Raw genomic sequence first — 21,651 nt, forward strand, 5'->3', positions numbered from 1 at the left:
TAGCAACTGGGAATTTTAGTAGGGATGGCATTGCTTCAGGCTGCAGGCTGTTCAGCAAGGTTTCACATTGCAGCAGTTTTCTGAGTACAAAGGGTGGCAGAAAAAGCAAGAGGCAATCTTCTTTGATTTTGACTGGAGGCAACAACAAGGCAACAACAAGAACTAGGTGATATATGAAGGTGGAAGACAGTTCAGGTGAGTGAGACAACGAAATGAAAGTTTCAAACTGGAAAAAACAGGCCATTTTGTAAATTATATGTTCCTGTTAATCTTAAACAAGAGGAAAACAAGAAGAAAGTGTGGTGAGATTATTGAAGATGTGTATAAAAATTCCATGAAAAAGTAAAAATTAAAAGTCAGAAAACTCAAGATCAAACTTGAGGTTAAATTAGGAACATGAAAAGCAATGAACATTTTCAGTTTATCATATAGGGAAGAGCAAGAATATCAAGAAAAGTACTGAAGAAATGAACTTTTTAGAGCCTTGTGTAGAGTAACCTCTAAACTCTTAATGAATTTTTCTGACAACTAGTGGAGGTTCTTCTGAGGTTTTGAAAGTCTGGGAAGAAGTAGATGTAATAATCCTTTCAGCAAAATAGGAAAAAGAAAGAACTGCAGAATCTCTTAAGTAGGATGCTCTGTGGAGGCTACAACAGATGTAGAACATCTTAGTATTTCCACTGATTGGTGTAAAAATATTAAGCTGGTGAGTAAGCCACGGTCAGGTGTCTGTAAATGTGTTCCAGCACCATCTTAGAACTAAACTGCAGACAGGTGTGCTCAGGATGAGAGGACTAGAATTCACCAAGGAGGTGTGGAAAGTCCTACTTATGTGGAGAGCAGTCACCTGGTGAATTCATGGGGATGAGCCACTACCTCAGCTTAACAAAGGCTGCACAATGTGTCAAGACTTCCAGGCAGAAGGAGGTGCACATCCATTAGGACGAACCTTCTCTTGCATAACAGATGATGCCACGTTATTCTAAACAGATATCTCACCTGGAGTACAGTGGGAAAATGTGACCTTTGAGGAAAGATTGAGGTTTCTCATGTCTCTTTTTGAGGCATCTCTTTTCTAACAAAACACTGCCCAATTGTATAAAAGGCTATGGCTAAGAAAAGAGGAACAGTCTGTTCTCCATAATTTTAGAGGACAGTCGAATTTAGACCTGCAGAGAAAAGGCTTTCAAAACAGAGGGAGGAGGTTGCTCCCACCTTATCTTAGATACCTCTAGAAACAAGGGTGTCATTCTTTTTCCTGGTAAACATTTTTAGTCAGAAGAGATGCACATGTAATGACACCAGCCAGCTGGAACTGATATAGACAACAAACTTCATGGAGCTGGAGTGAAACATATTTTTTGTCAGTCCAGCCCTCCTGCCCATGGCCTATCAGGACAGTTAAATGTGAGGAAACCATTGCTTGCACACCAGTAAAAGCTTCATTTGCAGCTGGGTAAACATCCCAGATGGGAGTAATTTTATTTATGATTAACACAAGGGCACCTGGAGGCTGCCTTCTGCCTTTCAATGTCTCTACTCCAGCAGCAGTCTGAGCCCTTCCAGTGCATGGTAAAATACAAGCCTTGTTTTCATCCCACAGGGAGGAAAAAGGGTAAAACCAATTAAAAGCCTTTCAAGGGGACTAACACATTTTGGATTCTGGTATCCCAAAGGAACGAAGTTTCCTCTCACCAGGTCTTTGAGGAAGTCTAAAGTGAAGTTTAGCTCTTCTTACAGTCCAGCATACTGTTGCCTGGCAGTTTTACGAACCATTGGATCCTCCTTGTGCCAGGTCAAATTTGTGGAAGGAGAGAAAATCTCCTGGGAGCTCATCGCCATTTAGAAGTCCAGGAATCATATGAATGATCAAATGTCCAGGAATTTTATGAAGTGGATATCACAGGACAGAGCTATGCAGTTAGAGAATTTAGAAAGGATGTCTTACATCCAAACAGAAGGACCTTTGGGCCTGGTAACATGGGGTGTTTGCCTGACAAAATAAAAAGGTTTTGTGCATGCACTAATGGTTATGAAAATTGTTGTATGTGCTTTTCAGCTGTGATTTGGGAGATGAAAAATGGAAAAAGTGTGAACTATTTATATTGAATCAAAATTGCCACTCTTTTGGAAACCAAACCTTCCAGACATTCATACTTCATTTGGTATGAAAAGTTATGTTCAGTTCAAGATAAATGCTTTTGTTTCAAAACATTCATAAGAAAAACAATGTCCAACAGTGATATTCTGGGCTCCAAACATGAAAAATCCAAGCTCAGTTCTTGCTTCTGCACTCAGGGTTTGAAATTTGGCCAGAAATTTCCTCTTAACAAGGAAGAATAATGAAGGCCCTGATGTACTGATGTTTATAGCTGCACAAGTGGAGAATCTGAGGCAGTATTTCTGGAGGCAAGCCAGGGCTGTGTGATTGATGTGCAATTGAAACCATGTAGGAATGGCAGGTGGAAATCTAAATAGCTTTGCAAATGAAGCCAGCAGGGCCAAAGCAACTCCTTTGGTGGGCTGATGGACTCAGAATTAAAAGCATGATGCAAAAAGGTGTGTTCTCTAGGCTTTTAGGGATATGCAAGTGGGAGTATGGCAGCCATTGCTGGAATAACAATGATAACTGAGGTGGATACAGTCTAAGCTTGCAATAGGATAATGTTCTTTGAATGGCCTTAGGCAGACAATAGCGGATTTTGGAGGAGGATAAGGCTGCTATTTTAGGAAACTTGCACTAGACTGTCACACAGCATAATAACATCTGAACACGTGTGGCTGCACAAACTTGTTTCCAATAGCTTTAAACCTAAATTGCAGAATCAGTGTAATGCCCCTGCTTTGTTGCATGTTGGTAGATGTCATTGAAACAGTGCTCCAAATGGAAACCTCAAATATTTAAACTATTCCAAAGGCTTGGCTGGTAGCTGGGAAAACAAGATGGAGTTTCTGGGACTAAAATTACTCCTCTCCCAACAACCCTCACAACAGTCTCTCCCTAGTCCTAGCCTGAAAACTACTGAAAATTTGTGGACTAAAATCATCTGGCTGATGTGGGGCAAAACATACTTCCCAGGAAAAGCAGTAATGTTAGGGTCATTTATGGGACTGTGTCCAAAGCAGTAGGTGCAGACACTGCCTGGAAAGCAGAAAGAGGAATGGGATATGCTGAGGGTGTTCAAGCTGCTAAGATGATTTGTGCTCCTCCTTCATGGAACATTGTGTTTCCCCTAACCAAGAAGCGGTGGGGATGGGAGCTGCAAATGTCTAATCTAATTTGATTAGACATTATCCTTAGAAGGTGCTGTATTGACAGCTCCACTCAAACCTTTCTGACCCACTCATCTGTTGGCATAACAAGATTGCAGCTTATCTGATTTACCACGTAATATTCTCATGCCACCTGCTTGTACACAAGAATAAGCTTTCCTGCCTGCAGCCATGGGAGCCCAGCGAGGATCAGAGCCATGTCCCTTGCCCCTCCTGGGCCAGGGTCTTCCGTCCCCCAGAGTCTGGCCCCTTACTTCAGCTGCACATGGATTTTCACTTGTCACATGGAGGTCTAGCATGCAAAACCTTACAGTTCTTGCTCAGCATCCTCCCCGTCCTTCCCCTCTGGCTCTCCAGGGACCTTTAGATGCCACCACAGCACAAACTTGCCATGTAGGATCTCACCCTAGACTCTGCTGGGACCTATTCCTGGCCTGTGGTCCCAGCTAGTGCAGCCACCAGTGGGTGGGATACTGCCACAACTTCCCTGCCTACCCACATGGTCAAGCTGGTTGGGGCTGGACCAGGACAGAGTGCACCTGGGCCAGTCTGAGGATGCCACCAGGCTGGGGATGCAGAGGTCAGGGCTACCCTTCATCACAGGCTCAGGGGCTGGAGAAGCTCCTCCAGCCTGGGCAAGCACTGAGTCCTGCCCCTGGAGCTGGCTGAAGCCCGACAGAGGTGCAGGGTAGCAGCCCTGGGGACAAGTGTCACCTGGGGCATGTGCACGAGCACAGCTGGAGAAGTATTTGTTTTAGTGCAAGTTGGCTATCGCACAGAAATACAGCAATGTAACCCACACACAGGAGCACAGCAGCAGACTCTAGGTCTGCAGAAAATGCAGCTGAGTAGTACCTGGTTATGCTGGAGCTGTGTTTCCTGGCTGGCAGGACAGTTGATAGCTGAGCTGTGACCAGATCATGAAACGTTTGCAATAAGGTATAAATCCCTTGCACTTGTGTGTATAGGAGAAAGTGTGCGGCTCTCAGCCCAGTTGCAAAGGGGAAGCACTTTGCAAGTCATATGCTTGTATTTTGGCCAGAATATTGACTCCACCTTGTCATGACAAAGGAACATAATTTATAAACTCCTTTGGAGAATAACCTTAAAAGTAGCATACAACTTTTTGTATTGCATTGGTGAATTGCAGGAATTAGTTAGAGATTTCTATCTGAATGGTTCTCACAGTAGGGATGGGGCTTTTTGAAAGCACACAGGTCAGTTCGGTGTTTATCTAGTCTGATTGTTACTATTTTGAGAGATATTTATGAGGAAATGCATCTCTGCCATGCCAGAAGACTGGAAATGTGCCTGAGCCTGTAAGTCACCACAGGCTGGATGTGCCTTCTCGATGGCCTCCTCCTTCTATATGTTGTAAGTATGCACAGTTTCACTTATTCTTAATTTGATTGAGAGATGGATATGTTTAAAAAAATATTACAATACCATAGCAGCAGCAGTATTTCCCGTAAGTCTACATGAGTTTATTGTGTTTCAATTGACAGATTGTATCCAAAGCTATTAGCACAAATCACTGGACTTTGAATAAGAAGATTACTTCATTCATCAAATGTTCTGTGATGACAAAGGACTAAAAAGATCTTACAACTCTTCTCAAACTAAGCCATGTGCACAAAATACTTCCTTTCTAAGTTTCGTCCCAAAATGGTCTGGGGATGGAATTAAGGAAAGCACAGTTATGTAGGACATATGAAAACTCCTAGAAGGAACACTAATGACACAAAATATGTGCTCAGATGTACCCAGAAGTAAGTTTGCTTATGCAGTGTCAGGGAGAAACAACGAAGAAAAGAGAAAATGCTCTAAGGATAGATTTGCAGAAGTTTGCAGAACAAGGGGACAGCATGATGAACAGATGAGGGAACTGATTTGTGGGAAACAGGGCCACAATAGGGGGGGGAAAGACAGCAGGATGGTTAGCAGAAAAGGAATAGAGTATAGAAAATGACTCTAATTTCAAGAGTAAAGGAAGAGCAAGTAATGAGAAATTAAAAAGGGCTATTGATCCCATAAAAAGTTGTGGAACTTGAAGGTTGGGAGCAAGCAGAGCCACCATGGGTAAGAAGAATTCAAGCCCAAAAAATCACAGGAAGAAGCTGGAAGTGTCTGTGTAGTCTCAGTGCACCTGTCAGAACAGTATAAAGAGGTTTGCAGCATTGCAAGGCAGACACAAGGCTGCAGCAAAGAGGAAGCAAGTTCTCATGTTCTAGAAACCAGCAGCAGGAGTGGTCATGCAGGAGTTTCACTGGTCCCAACAGGAGTGGCCATAGCTCCCCATGCTAGACCTTCAGGCACAGAACTGCAGTGAGCTCTGCAGAGGTTTTGGTGATGTTGGGCCACACTGTGGCCTGCCTCCTCTTCCTTCTCTTCTTGTGGGCAGAAGGATGCATAGAGTCCAGTTCCTACAGCCGAGGCGGCTGCTGTGGTGGTATTTTTAATGGGCTTTTCTCTTTAAAGCAACCCTGCAATTTTAAGTGTTTCCAGCGTGTTGCTCAGTCTGAAGCAGACATAAGTTTGATCTTCAGGTTGAGTATTCCAGTTGTAAGTTTACAGAGGTGGCAACATTGGGACTCTGAGATTTGACCGGAACTTTTGGGCTTGTCCGTAAAATAAATAATTTTTGTGTAAGTGATGAGAAGTGTGCCATGGTGAAAACACGTCCATGGAAGTCTTAGGCTATCTAAGGTTTTGCAGCTTTAAAGATCAGCTGCTTAAAACAGAAAACGAACAAAAAAAAATCCTCCATGAAAAAAAATTCTATCATATTCGACAGTTTCAAAAACTCTTCTCTTTCACCACACTCCATATGTCCATCCATTTCTCCTGCAGAAGAAGCAGATATAGAAATCTGAAGTCCAGTTGCATGTAAAATCCTTTGTTTATTCTCTTAGCTCTGTGACTCACTAATCAGCCTTGTGTTCACAGCTGCCCTCCCTTTGGCGTGCAGAAAGATGCTTTGACCTAAACCTTCCCTCTTTGCACCTTCTGTTGCACATGGAAACTGTGTCCTCTATCACCTACTAAGGCCAGGTGCCTGGCTAATGGCTTTTGACTGCATGCACATACAGATTTCCTTGGCTTTTGTAATTTGTGCTGCTGGTTTTAGCTTTTAAATCCATCATCAGGGCTGGCATGGACATCCTGGCTTACCCATAACTACTCAAGCTCTGTGCCAGCAATATCACTTTTCCAAAGCACCTTGAGATGCATGCTACGTAAGGAGCTGTATATATCCCATTGGAGTAATCTGGTGCAATAATCTGGAGGCAGAATTTGCTGTCTGAAACATGTGGATATATGGTCTCCTGTTACATCATGTTTTGCAAACAGTTAGAGCCTATGGACTTATTCCTGCATTTTTTGTGTTAAGCTGTTTCTGTTGCATGAACAGGAAAGAAAGAGACTTATAATACTACATGCATGGTTTATAACTTCAGGGATATTCATATAACTTCCGTGCCTCTTGCTTTTTGGAAGGCATACTGGGAATAACACCAGGAATTAAATTAACCAGTCTGTTACCTTGTTTCAAAATGTGGGAGAGGCTACTGCTACCTGAAGGAAACAGTCTCCTTCCCCGACAGAGAATAGAGATGTATCAGAAATCTTTTCAAGTGTAAAGACCTTATCTCCCGAGAATTGAGCTCCTTTCTTGTTTGCAGATGCCTCCCTTCTTGTCCACAATTAAATGGCAGACTCTCCAGTCTTCTTGTGCTGAAAGGGCTGGTCTTTACCCTCCAGGACCTGGCAGCTTGGTATGAAAAAGCAAATATTGTATCTTTAAACACATGTTGCAACTAAAATGAAAAAACATGCCAATGTCTGGAAATGGATCCGTTGAGTAATAATAAATATTATATATATATAAAGATATGTCAATGGTGTGCCTTATAGTAAGTAGTAAAAAATTACAAATGAAAAGTTCATCTTCTTATCTGATGGCCCCAAATAGTCTCTTTTTCATGAGGTTGCCTCAGGTTTTTTTGTGAATGGTCTTTTGGTAGAGAGTAGCAACAGGCCGTTTGGGAAACTGCCATGACTGGAGAGGAAATCCAGCAGCTCACTGATCAAGCTGTAACCACCATCCATGCGGTTGTGCAGAAACCAGCAGATGGCACAAAACCTTAAATTTGCCTCTTTGGCCAGCAGATCACTGTGTTGTAAAATCCCATTGAAGGAGAAATTTTAGCCAGTTCTGCATTCACCCTGTTCTGTCAAGGCAGCAAGATATGAAAGGGTTTGGAAGAGAGGCTGGAACTTAATTCTTCTGGCAAGCTCTTGCCAATGGCTCCAAGAAAACCATTCCCTCCAGCCTGACTGCCCATCATGACAGAGAGGCTGAGGCTTCTGGACTTCTCTCGTTTTGAGCAGCCCCCTGTTTCATTAGAAAACAGGGTGACAAGTGTGCCTTTTTCTGAGATGTGTTGTGTGCACAGGAGCATGTGAGGCCCTGTTCTGCCAACTGTCAGTCAATACATTGAGCAAGAATTACACTACCATTTTTCGGAAGGGAAAGGTGTCTCTCAGTTCCTGTCATTTAAAACTGACAGATTTGAATATTGCCTGGAAAGTCCTATGACAATGATTTATGATGCCTTTATAACCTAATTATATAACACACCCAAGAATCTTAGCCTTGAACCACAAAAGAGAAAACTTCAAACAATTTCCTCTTCATCTGTATTGCACCACTCACTTCCTTGGAAAAGATCCGTATTTCTGAGTAGAAGTCACAGAAACTGAAGACCTCTATGTCTACAGCCTAAATGTGGTGTCCCACTGTGGTGCCTTATTTCTCCTGTGGTCTCCTCTGATGAAGGAGTGGAGCAGACTATCACTGTCCTCTTAGCTCTTGGCAAACCTGGGACTGGGATGTGTGTTCTCCAGCAACACGGGCACTGTCATGTGACATTCCCAAAAAACAGCCTGGCACCAGCAGCACAAATTAGATCAAAAGCTAGAGGATCAAGTGCCCATGACTCATGGTGCAATAACCACTGCAGAAGTTGTCAGGGGTGACTCAAATTGCACGGACATGTAGCTGCTCTCCAGTGCCCTGGCAAACAAACCCACAACCTGATTGCCTGCTAGACAGCTGGGAACTTAATGCCTGATGCAGGAGCATATTTAGAGCTCACATCCTGTGCCACTAGCTGCTGAGCTAGCAGCACAAGTTACTAAATCTGAGATGGCAGTGCAATCACGGTAATTCCCAGAGCAGTTTACCCAATGCTTACTCCAACAATAAGGCAAAAGGAGGACCTGCTAGAGGCAGGATATCTCGAAGTTCTGGTGCTGTGTTTCACAGGATGGAGAAGAAGACAATATTAACCATCTCATCTGCACACGTGTTTTCCTACATGTCATTAAAACTACCAGTCACCCTTGTGCTGAGTTCAGTACAGTGCATGGTCAGGCCAGCTCTTCTACTAAAAACCAGCCAGTTTTGGTGAGCAGTATGTAACAGGCTCTTTTTTGACAACCAAACCTGGAAGGGCATCTTTGTTTTTATAAAATCTGCTTCATGTTACATCAAATTGAACAAACCTAGGAATATGTTTCAATGCTTTGATTCCTCCCATTTTTTTTCCCTATGCCCAGCACAAATGGCCATTATACTGCAAAAATAAAGGTAAACTTGATCTCATTTTCTTCTTGCTCTAAACAGCAAATAATGCAGTGACAGATGTTATGTTCACCAACCAAAATCTGGTGCTGTGATTAGCTATTATTAGCATGCGTCTAATCCCCAGGGGATTAAGTGGTTCATCTAAGCATGGCTTCAGGTGTCACTTATGTCTCACATGGACATAAACTAATCTCTTTTGTTGGAAACAGATGAAGTGATAAGTGTTTGGAAGCCTTCTAATTTACAGAAAACACTGCAGTTTGCTCTCTGCCAATTTCCCATATCAGGATGAAAGAGCACATTTTATATTCAGTGTCAGGCTCTTTAAAATGCTCTTTGGGCATCTAGCTCTGAAGTGCTGTTTAAGAAGTTACTTTTTATGTGACTCTCTAAGTAGCCAAGCAGTCCCAGTTACCATGAGCTCATTCCTGTGTGTGCTTGCCCAGGTTGCCTCTGAAGACGAAGACAGCATGACCAGGATAGGTTGAATCACTATGCCACATGCAAAGTACCACTGCATCCCTCTGAAGTGTAAATGGAAACTGCACAGAGGCCAAATCGAAGTTGCCTCTGGCAGCAAGCAAGGACAGCTTTTTCCAGGCAATGGGCAGCCCCAAACAAGCCGTCTGGAAAGCAACAAGAGTTCACACCAGCTACAGGGCAAAGCTTCTTCTTTGTGCTTCTGCTCAGGAAGTCCTGGCAAGAGGAGGTATGTGATCACTGGAGAAAGCCCAAAGCATCCAGAATGCTTTAGCCTCATTCTGGAACTGTTGGATCAGAACCAAAAGCTTCAGGACTTCCTGGGCTGACTCCATAGGAATACAGAGTTGTCCCTCGTGGTTATGTCCAAGGCCATCCCCAGCACTTAGCACCCAGTGTGAGGAATAACTGCTAGTACCTCCAACTCCGATTTGAATGTCTGAAGTCTTAGATCTCCCAGGTGAGCCTGGGACAAAGTGTTCAGGAGCAACCTTTGCAGTTAGGGAAATTCTTCGAGTTCTTAGGAATGGCAGAAATGGTTTGCTGCCAAAAGTACTCATCTAGCTATTTCTGCTTTCTTGTCTTTTTTTCTGATGTATTGTATTCCCACAAAAGGCTTCTAGAAGGAACATTTTGGGAAGGAGAGAGCTCTACAGTTATTTATGTAACTGGAAATGTTGACAAAATTAGCTAGGAAGAATGTACATAAAAATATTTCATTGCACAGGAGAATTGATCCAATATAAAATACCAAGATTGATATTTGATATGTGATCAACTGATGAACATATCAAATCCTAAGATTTTTATATGAACATGAAGACTAAACTGCATTTTTGCACTTTTTTGTTGCCTTCCCCATGTAGGTAATGCATAATGTCTTCCTACTCTTGAAAGGGTCACCTTAATTTGATGATACAGGTATGAGAACAGCTAATTATGTACTTGCTCCATGCAAGTTGTCAAAACACGTGTCTATGCAGATGCGTGTAATAGTCCAAGTGTTTCTCTAATTAATGCTCTGTGCTTATTCTCCTAACATGTGTTAGACGCAGAAAGACTTCAACGAGACAAAGCAGTGGTACAATCAAATCACCAGATTTATTAGCTTTCTGGGCAGCTTTTTCCATTATGTAAAAGCTGTGTTTGTATTAGTATAGCAGTCAGACCCACCAGCATGAGGATTACAGTTGGTTTTTACATAATGGATTATCCAAGATTAAGTGTTTTATTCAGGCACAAGAGCAAAAATAACCAATTAGTGACTTTGCAGATTCCTTATTTAAAGGGAGCTGGAGGGCAATTGACACAAAACTCTCCTGCTACCTGCAGCCCAAAGACTGAAGCAGAGTAGTCTCAAGGATCTCCAATATCTCTACTCAGCAGGTAGGTCTCTCTCCAGCAGAGGTGGATCAGACTGGCATCTCTTGCAGCAGGGCAGCAGCTAGGAGCAGCCTAGTGTAGCTGCATGGGTGTTTGGGCTCTGGGTTGATAGCTCAGCTTGGATGGTGCTGATAAGCATTAGGGAACTGGCTTATCTTGGCATCAGTACACAGGTATTCAGTGACAAATACTTTTCAAGACTATATAATGAAGATTCTCTCTTCCCAAAATCTGAGAAACAACTGTACTGGGATAGGGATGAGCTGGGATACCCAAGGAGAAAAACAGCCATGGGCACCTAGTGGTTATGCTGCAGTAACAGATCAAGCCTCTGGAAAATTAGTTGTATTTGTCATGTTTGTTGCTGGAATGGTCAGAGGGCAGTAAATACCAAAGTGTATTATGCCATTAGAATAGGCATCTTAGGAAAGGTCTGTTTTGGTGAGGAGAACTGGTGATAAAGAACATAGCTTTGCTGGCTTGAAAGTAAAGTGGACAGTCACTGTGAAATAATTAGAAACAACATCTTTACAATGTACAGTGCTTTACTAGAGCTCATCAGAACATTTATCTTCCTGTGAAAACAAAATTCAAAACATTTCAAATTTTTACCAATTCTTACTGACCTTAACCATAGTCTGGTTTGATTTATAATACAAAAATGCAATGAACTGCATTACTACTACTGTCAAGCAAAATACTCTTCCAAAGTAATTGCCATTGATGCTCAGTTTTGGCTGAATTTAGGCACCATAATGACTCAGTATCAGTGGAATAGCTGGTTGTGTACTTTGTATGGAAAGAAACTAGTTTTAAAATTATGGAACTACATCTGTAGCACTAGCTACCTCCATCTACTGCATGAAATAAACCCCCATGTTTGCTTTTGTCTTGCAGAATGAAATACGCACAGTATGTTTTCCTGGCCTCGGTCTTCTACACTGTTGAATATAGCCTAGCTCAGACCTGTGCAGTGGAGTCTTTCTCTGTGAAAGACAATTTTGATCCAAAAAGGGTAATTACAGTTACTTCAATAGTATATGTGAAGAAGCTTTACATATAAGCTGTTTTTCCAGGTTTTGAGTTTTGTTCATCTAAAGGGATTCTTCACCAAAAAGTTAACTTCTTTCATATTCTGTCTTGCCGATGTTGCTCCTGTAGTTTCCTTTTCTCAGTACTGTTTAACCTTCTGAACACTATGATAAAATTGACCTTGAAAGCCAGGGATGTTAACTGGAGCTCATCTTCTGTTAGCTCGGCACAACTTTGAGCTTTGAGCAGTTTTGTGAGAGGAACAATTAAGATCCACATCAGAGAAGAAGTTCAAGCACAAGCCCTATGGTGCTTGCATCCACCACTAGTCATTGTTGGGAGTCATAGTAAACAGAAATCTTATCTAGTCTGGTATGCTCAATGCTGACTCCTGTTCAAACACATCATTTGTGCTTCTGAGGAGAAAATGAGGGCTATCCAGCTGTTGGAAAGGTCCAGATGTGTGTCAATATCTATTTTAACTAATGGTCAGCAAACACCACAATTTCAGGGCAGCTGGGATGTGGCAAGCACTTTCTCTATACAAGACTGTCTTTGCTGGAAACAAATTGTGTCCGGGGAGAGCTTCGAGAATATCCCAGTTTTAAAAAGTCAAAGTCTTCACTTGGGCTCCTGTATTTTGGAATTAAGGCCTTGCAGGCTTAAGCAGATAACTTGCCTAACAGATGTCATTAGCTTCACCAGAGAATCAAATTTAACATAGCTGGCTACTGCTCTTCTCAGAATTTCTGATGATTTTAGTCTTAGCATAATTGATAATGTTAACTTTTAAGGGTCTTCCTATCTGTTAAGTCACCTATTAAGATCTTGTCTTCATTTTACTAGATACTTCTTGTACACTTTCAGGGGTCCATTTTTTCACATGGACATATTCTTTCCCTTAATGTCATTCCACTTCTTTCTGTTGTTACTCTCCCCAACACACCCTCTCCTTGTTTTGAGTATGTAGTCATCACTTTCTGCTTTGCTGGGCAGACCCTGTTCCCCATCAGAGATCAACTGCGGCCTGAGGCAGCCACAAAGATTGTTTCCAGCCAGCTTGCTACAGTCTTTGTACCTGCAATTTGATATTGTTGAATTTGGTATGGTATTGCATGCAAGATAAGGGGCTTGAACGGGAACAGGGAAGAACCAGTCTGACTCTCAGAAGATGTCTTAGGATGGGAGATTCTTTTGGTGTGGGGTCACTGTGACAGTAATGTCTCACCTGACAAAGACTACATGCACACACAGAAGTGCAGAACTGTTAGACCCACTCCTTCTGGCACAGAGGCAAGGGTTCACCAGGCAGTATCTGTGTGCTACATTCCCACCCAAACTTAGACTGGCATTTATCAGGCAGAGGAGAGTTAGAAAGGCACTTTGATCACAAAATTGGTTTTGTGCTAATCTTGCCATGGTGGCTAGCTCAGATACTAATACACTTTCATGACAGTATGCAGGGAAATGGTATGCCCTGGCCAAGAAGGATCCAGAAGGCCTTTTCCTTCAGGACAACATCTCTGCTGAATACACTGTGGAGGAAGATGGCACAATGACGGCATCCTCCAAAGGCCGAGTGAAGCTTTTTGGGTGAGCTTTCTTGACTTTCAGCTCTAGCTGCTGTCCTGAGGCATTGGATGAGTGGAACATGGATGATGATTTACCCTGGCTGGGTTTTCTTCATCAATAAGGGAAGTTTTAGCCAAAGTATTAGATTAAAACCTAGAGGTTAGGCACTTTTGAATCCTGGGCTTCTTCACAGCCTGGCTCAGTTTTGGGTTCATCACAAAACTACTGCATAAAGTCAATTATGAACTCAAATCTTGATCGATGGAATGGTTAGATAAATTAATTGCAACTAAGTAAAGGAACTAATGAAGGCTGTGGAGCTGTGAGGGCAGGACAACTCTTATTTCACTGACAGGTTCAGGGGAAGGAGAGGAGTATTACTTTCACAGACATCACAACACAGTATTGGAACAGATTTCTGAGGAAAACCTATGGTTAACTCTTAGATGTAATTCCAATGCCTGAATGGACAGATGGCAGGAAGCTTAGAGTTTTGCCCATTGGTCATGATTACTACAAGGAATTACAGCACGTAAAGAGATTAAATAGCTTTCTGAGTGCAGAAGAGAAAATCTGTGGCTTCCAATATGCCAACACTAGCAGGCAGCTATGAACCTTGTACATCTTAACAGTGCAGCACTGCAAGATATTTTGGGAATGGGCAAATGAGGTTTTACAAGCATGCCATACTAGGTAAGGGGCGAGATGCCTGAAAGGACTCTTCAGAAAACAAGTGGAGTCTCAAGGCTGCTGCAAATTTTATTTCTACAAAGGCAGAATAAGGGGAAGAGAAGCCAGAGCAAGGAAGAGAATTAAGACCCTCTCACCATTTCACACATCCAGGTAATGCTTGACAAACAAAGGTGTAATGTGGACAACATTCAAAGCAAACAGATACCAGACAGAGAAAGACATTGGAACAAATGGGCACCCACAGAGTTCTCAAAGGCTGTGTGACAGCCTTCACCAGCTTGGGAGAAGGGCTGTAACTATTACTGTGCTTGAACAGCCATTCCTGTGTCCGTATTGCTGGGAAGGGATAGACGGGAGAGCCAAGTCCCTGCCTCTTCGTGGGGCACAGCCACTGACCCCAAAAGAGCCCAAATGCAGGTCAGCTCACCCTGCAGATTGCTAGCAGGGAGCCAAGAAACAACATTGATTATTGTGCTTGGTGGCTGCCTGCTTGTACAGAAATGAGTGGCAAAAAAGCCTACTGAACTGAAAGAGGGCCAGGGCACTGGCCCCAGCCCAGCACAGCCATACAGCAGAGTTGGGAACCAGATGGCACCAGCAATCACTGGCAGTGTTTGGAGGGGGGTGTCACAGACTTGCATTACTTAATGACAGCGACTTTGCATTTAGAAAGGTCATGCCCATGCCTCAGGCAGTTGTGCCCAAGTCCTGAGTGAAGGACGCCCATTTGAAGCTCTCATGATGCCAGGTTTTACCTTGAATCTTATGGATTTTGTTGCAGTTTCTGGGTGATCTGTGCTGACATGGCTGCTCAGTACACTGTACCTGATCCAACCACTCCAGCAAAAATGTACATGACCTACCAGGGACTGGCCAGCTACCTCTCCAGTGGTGGTGAGTTAAATTCTCCAGCCCCCTGATGCTAGTCAATAGCTTACTGTTGTTCAGATGTGTGTTTCCACATATAAGCAGGAAAAACAGTTCAGCTCAGATTGCTCCAAGACAAAACATCCTTTTTTGGGGTGGGGAGTGGGGGGCATGCTATCTCCAAGCAGTGCATTTTAGCATTTTATTTCCACAGAAAGGGAAGCATCCAGAGACTCTCCAGAGATTCCCCTAATACACTACATATGCTAACAAGGAGGCTTAGAGGCACTGGGCCACACACAATGTGTTTGCACAGCGAAGTGTGGTGTTGAACCTTGTGAAGCCATACTTCCTGGGGCCCACTGTGGGCATGAGAAAAGTGCTGAGGTCAATCATCCTTGTACTCCTCATAGCTAAACAGAGGAGACGTGTGGACCCACAGCTGCACCCCAGCAACAAGACACATTTCTCCTCAGACAGACACAGCTGGACTCAAAGGAATGGAGCTGTTAAGTCCACCTTTCAGAAACTGCTCATGCTGAACCTCAGCCTCCCAAAGGTGCAGTACTCCAGCTGTGGAAGTTAGAGAGGACTTATAATGTGTAAAAAAGAGGTACATTCCCTTAGCACTGGTAGGTAAGCCACATCAAAAAGAACTTAGGTGACCAAGGCTAGAAAACAGAAGGAAAGTTGTACTGAGGCTTCCTGTATAGGAAATGTAATCTGTATTTTATGTCTTTCTTTTCAACACGCTTGAACAAGCAACATAAAGAGATACTTTGTCATTGAAAATCCTAGTCCTCCTAATACTTCTAGTCTAAGAAAAGGTGAAAATGCACCAAGCATTGTGGGGGAAATCATGCTCTCAAGATGCCCTGTTTTTGTCCCAGCTCTTCCCCTCATGGGGTGGAGATAAGCAGGAGGTGTGACATGATTAGAGATCCTTTGGAAAGCTATACCTGCCATGTGAAGTTTGCCATCTCCCTGCTGAAGGATCCACCTCTGCTCTGTTGTGCCCACTGTGATAAAGCTGCATGTTCTAATATTTCAGGGGACAACTACTGGGTGATTGACACTGACTACGATAACTATGCCATCACCTACGCTTGCCGCAGCCTGAAGGAGGATGGCTCCTGTGATGATGGCTACTCCCTGATCTTCTCGCGCAACCCCCGTGGCCTCCCCCCAGCCATCCAGCGCATCGTGCGCCAGAAGCAGGAAGAGATCTGCATGTCTGGCCAGTTCCAGCCTGTGCTTCAGTCAGGTACCTGGGGCTAATAAGTAAACTCACTGAGCTGCACAGTAGGCAATATGCATTTGCTGTTAATGTGACAGAACCACAGAAAATTCAGTTCTTCTTTTTTAGCAACCTTTCACTCATGTTAGATCGAATAGGAAATGAGCTACAAAGAGAAATCCATGAAAGGACAAGAGCCTGCTACAGGCTGGTTCTGCAACCTTAAGATTACTACTTACAGGAATCCTGTGTGTTGAAACTGGTGCACTACCAGAAGGAGATCAGCCTTGTTACTGTAGTAGAGAGGACAGGGATGGATGCAACAAGCACTTGGAAATGCTTGTCTTGCCACTTGCACAAGAGCACCTTACCTTGGCTCCGTGCAATGTCCTCCAGGAAAAGATGAGAAGGTGCCTCCACGAATGACCACTCTCGCACTCTTTAGTTCCATCATGACTTGTATCCTGTGTGGTCCGAGTAGCAGGGATGAGGGGCTCTGAGCAGCATTTCTGATTGTGGCTGCTGGAGTCAGCAGTTACACCACATACATGCAAACAGGCCATCTCTAAAGCCCCACTTTGAGAGCATTTTTCTGGAGGTACAGGAATTGACCTTCTCGTTCAAATGCCATCCATGAAATAGGCAGAAACATTTTTAGGGCTATGCAGGAGGCACAAATTCTTCTTTGCTGGCAGTTGAACACCCACACCCTTCACAACCTCACCGCATTGCCTGGAAGTTGACCCTTTACTAAGCCACATAATACACCTGATCTGCACTGTGGGACAAGGAATGGCAGCTAAAACCTCCTGAACAGCGTGTTGTTGAGTCAGCCAGTCCTCCACTACAGAGAAGGTACTGGCATCACCCAAGGCCATGGGCTTCCCTGCCCATACCACACCCATACTCACCCCCGTGCACTGGTCCCTGTAGCAGAGGGAAGGCATCTGGTTTGCAGGGTCATGACTGGGCGCTCAGGAAAGCCAAAAGCCCATGCCTAGCTGGAAGGGCTACCTCTGTCTGTGCCAACAGACACCGAGAAATGCAAACAGCAACTTTTGCACCCTGCATCCTAGTCTTGTACTGTGATTCAGAAGTATCCTAGGAAGGCTGTAGTTATAGCTTCACAGAAGACTTAAACACTGTTAAAGCACTTGGCAAATTTACTTACACAGACTAAAGTTTACTCTCCTTTCTTTCCAGGGGCCTGCTAAAACTACGCTTCTGATCCTATTCTTAAGCACAGAAACCAGACCTCTTGGTCTTGAAGTTGCCACTCAACTAATAATATTCTAAAAAAATCATAGTATGGAATAGTGTGTTTTTCCTGAAAAACACATGAAAATATTGGGGGATCTTTAAACAGTGTGCAATATAATAGTGATATTTGAATTTTCAAGGGAATACCTAATGTGGCATTTGTCAATAAATGTTTTTGAAGAAAAGGCACCTTTGGAACTGGTTTTTATTGCCTGATGTCCTGTCGTTGGGGAGCAGGACTGAGGATGCTCACTGAGGAGTGGTGAGACAGCAGCCAAGGGTGCTCCCAGCGCAGGAGGGGCAGTGTCACTCCTCAGCACTGAACTGGGGGGCAGGGCAAGGATCGTGGAGGGGCACATCCCCTGACCGCTGATTGTTAGACAAAAGCGTGGTGATAGGGTAAGTCTGGGATTCACCAAAGTCCAGTCAGCAAGTGAGGGTAGCAAGGCACCTCAGTGAGATGGCTCCAGCCAAAAACAGGACTCAAGAGCATATCTGAGGCAGAGCTACGTGTAGCAAAGTTCCCAAGGGGAGAACCACAAATGCAATTAAACAGTTTCTACTTTCAGTAACACTAGACATTACTTTAAATGAGTGGGTACTTGCATTTCTAATGGCATTACCAGTAATTTGCTCCCCTCTGCCTTCATAATCTAGACTTCAGTATCTGAAAGTTATAGAACTGAAAGATATTGAACAGACTGGGTTTATGGGAAAGAATTTCATAGACAGAGAAAACCAAAAGAGGAGTATCAAGAAATCTCCATGTAGAAAAAGGGTAACCTGAGTCAGCACTGACATGTATTTCCCACTGCTTTTAGTAAAATCGCATTCACTTTGTGTTTCCTAGAAATAAAAATATCAGTCCAAAACACCCCAGCATCCTGCTGAACCCTGCAGTTTGTCAACTACACAAATTTTTACAAGCTGTAATTACCAAATACAGAGGTAAGACCAAGCTGAACAGCCCCTACTCCAGGGCCTTCCAAAAGGTGTGTGGAACAACGCTGATGTTGACTGAATACCTTCAAAGAACTGCTCTGTTAAACAGCTTCTGCAAGATGCTTGCACAATCGTACCTACAGTAACCAGGAAGACTTATAGGAACCAAAGACCAGAGACACTCTCCAGAACCAGATACATTATCCCAGGGATGCAGTGAAGTCTCTCAAACTTGCTTTTGTCAGGATTTCCTGGCAATACTAGTAAGGCCCTCAACCTGCTTGAACAACCTTGCTCTTCAGGTCTAGGGAAAGCTACCCTGACAGGGAACAAGATTGTGAGCTACCACCTAAAGCTAAGGACAGAAATGGAGCACTGGCACACAACAAAACCCCACAAAGACAGAGAACTACTGAGTGTTGAAAAAACATCAGCCTTTTCTGCTGGACTTAAATGCAAGGTCAGTGCATTGATTGAATGTTCTCCACTGCCACCCTTCTCCCAGCACAAAGTATTGAGGTGAAATCTGTGACCTTAGGACTTGTGTAACAACTGATTAGATGACACTAATCAGTTACTTCGCTAGCTTTAGCTACTCCTTAGCTGAAAGAGTGTGGCCTTTGGCCAAAACTGTTAAACCAATACTACCAGTCTTACAGAAGTGGGATTTTTCATGTCTGTGGTTATACTAATTGTATTACCAGAGCAGGGGAGAGCTGTAGCAAGAAGAGATAATCAATATGCAGGACCCAGTGCATCCTTATTGTTCTTGGTGTAGTCTGTCCAGACGAGATAGGCAATGAAATTCCTCCTCAGCCACTTGAGGCAAAGCCTGTAGGATCATAGAAATATAGTGGCGATTGTGGTTGAACACACCACAGAGTTCATGTGCCTCAGGAATTGTACTTGGGGTGCATGTTTCCATCAGGACTGCTAGCAAGTTCTCACTCTATTATGTGGGAAGTTAATGAACAGATGGGAGTTACAGCATATCCATTTGTCTCCAATGACTGCAGGAAATGTGAAAGACAAGGAAGGATAGGGCAGGTGGCCACGAGTGTATTCTGATGAGATTTACACTTTCCTTGAAACTCTGTTAAGTTCAACATGAAACATCTCACATATATCTAGAGGAAGACATCTTCTGTCTGGTGTTTGAGCTAGCTGATGAAAATCAGTCTATTATTCCTGAGTTTTAGTATGTGTAGAGGTCCCAAGTCATAATCTCTGTTCTGTGCAAACTTTCCACTAACAAGACAAAACAAAAAAAATGTTTATGCATTAAAAGGACTGTTGTTTTGTCCTCAGAAGGTCCTCTAGTGCTGGCAGAAAGACTATGACTGTGCAACAGCAGGAGGGACCCTGCAAGGATATTGTCCTTCACACACCAGTGAACCTCCTCCAGCAAGGACACTGAAAGTTCTGAGATCAGACACAATAATACCATCTTGAGTTTGACCAGTTTTCCATGGATTGTGGTAACTGAGGCAATCTATGCATTAAGGTTTCTACTTCAGCCTCAACACTTTTTATGGTAAATTCCCTTCATGCTTTAGTTTTATACAATGTTGGAACTTCCACGAGTCGAGCTACCTTTTACCCCTTGTGCTGGCATTCACTGTGAGCAGCTGTGTGGTACTTGGTTGCTGGATGGAGTTAAAACATGGCAGTTCTTGCAAACAGTCCTTACTTTCCAAGATTAAGTTGTTGACATAAGAGTTGTAAGCAGTTTCTACAACACAATGATCAAATCCTGTTTTTACAGGGTTCATGTGAAAGATTAAAAACCATTTTTATTTGCTCTCACAAAAGATGGCAACAAATGTAGCATATACACAATCAGACAATGTAAAAAACTCAGCTGAAAGGTTCTTTCAGTTGCAAAATGGTTATATAGCCTCACAAGCTTTTGTTTGAAGCACAGGCAAATAATCCCGTTGCAGTTGCAGTTACATATTCTTATTTGGATTAATGAACAGCAAAAGACATACATGAGTGCTCTGCAGCCTTGCTTTGGTTATGATACTACAGAACTACTAAGCACCTGCTATTCACACCTGGTGCTATGGATACTTGGCACTTCTGAAAACTCAGACTGTAATGGGGGGACTGATCACTACATGTAACAAAGGAGATTAGTTAAACATGCTATTTAGGAAACACTATCAGAGTCAGCAACAGATGGTTACAGAAATCTCAAGTTTCAAGTACTAAATGCGTTTTTCTGTAGATAAAAAAGGAAACGCTATTTCAAAACTTTTATAGTTTGTCAGAAATAAACTCATACCTGGAAATACCAACTTCTCTTCTCTCTGTAATTGTTAATACACACTCATTTCTTAAAGGAATGAGTTTGTATCATAGCAGCAAAGAAGATTTTCAGAAGAAATCTTCTATTTTTCATGGTTTGCACATCTATAAATTTTCATCCCTGCATTAACAAAATCAATACTATTCACTACAGCTATGTTTCTTTTTTTTTCTTTTTTTTCTTTTTTTTAATACACCTGTAACTAGTACATAGTCCTTGGTTTGATAAAGACTGCTATATTTTGACTGCCAGGGTGGGAAAATTTTAAAGCAAAAGGGCTACTCATCCTAGCACACTAAACTGTCCACTCAAGCTCCTACATTTTCCCCTGCTTCAGACACACTAAGATCTCTCAAGACCCTATACTAAGTATTTCTCTAAATTGTTGTATTTGTGGTTCCACCTCATACTAGCAAAACGACATGTGTTAACTGCTGGATTTTACTTAACTGTGTACCCTGGTTCTTCATTCAGGGGCAATTATCACAAGTTTAAGATGTATTTTTACTATCTCCATCCAAGTAGAATGTCTCAGTAACTTTTCTTAAAATGAGAGGATTTCCAATTCAGTAGGACCCATGGCCCTTTTCTGTCTTGCATGTATGCACAAGGAACTGGAGGACTAGGATTTGAAAAGTGCCCCTTATTAAAACATAAATGAGGCAAGAAATATTTAATCTGAGTTCTGTGACAGAATAAATCTTTTAAGGCTAATTCTCAGTACAAGCACATGAACAAGAACCGGCAAATAAGGAGATACAAGGCCACATCTCTCATGCACTGACTTTTTGTATGTTTCTTTTCTGTGCTGTAAAAGTTGAGGGTATTTGAGGTAGTTCAGCTCTCTCCTACTGTGCAAACTTGGGCACTTCTTTTTTCAGAGACCTGAATGTTTCATCAAATACGCAGTTTTTGTTGTTATGTTGGTGAGGTGGCTGATGTCAGCAAAGA

General features: G+C 42.8%; 1 protein-coding gene across 1 annotated transcript; it reads left to right on the plus strand.

Moving 5' to 3' along the window:
* Positions 1-11,684: 11,684 nt before the first annotated feature.
* Positions 11,685-16,228, plus strand: LOC134056969 (purpurin). Its single transcript, XM_062513932.1, has 4 exons — positions 11,685-11,801; positions 13,275-13,411; positions 14,865-14,977; positions 16,002-16,228. The coding sequence occupies exons 1-4, from the start codon at positions 11,685-11,687 to the stop codon at positions 16,226-16,228; spliced, it is 594 nt and encodes a 197-aa protein (XP_062369916.1).
* The last annotated feature ends 5,423 nt before the right edge of the window (positions 16,229-21,651 follow it).

Source organism: Cinclus cinclus, chromosome Z, assembly GCF_963662255.1.
Source record: "Cinclus cinclus chromosome Z, bCinCin1.1, whole genome shotgun sequence".
Lineage (NCBI taxonomy): Eukaryota > Metazoa > Chordata > Aves > Passeriformes > Cinclidae > Cinclus > Cinclus cinclus.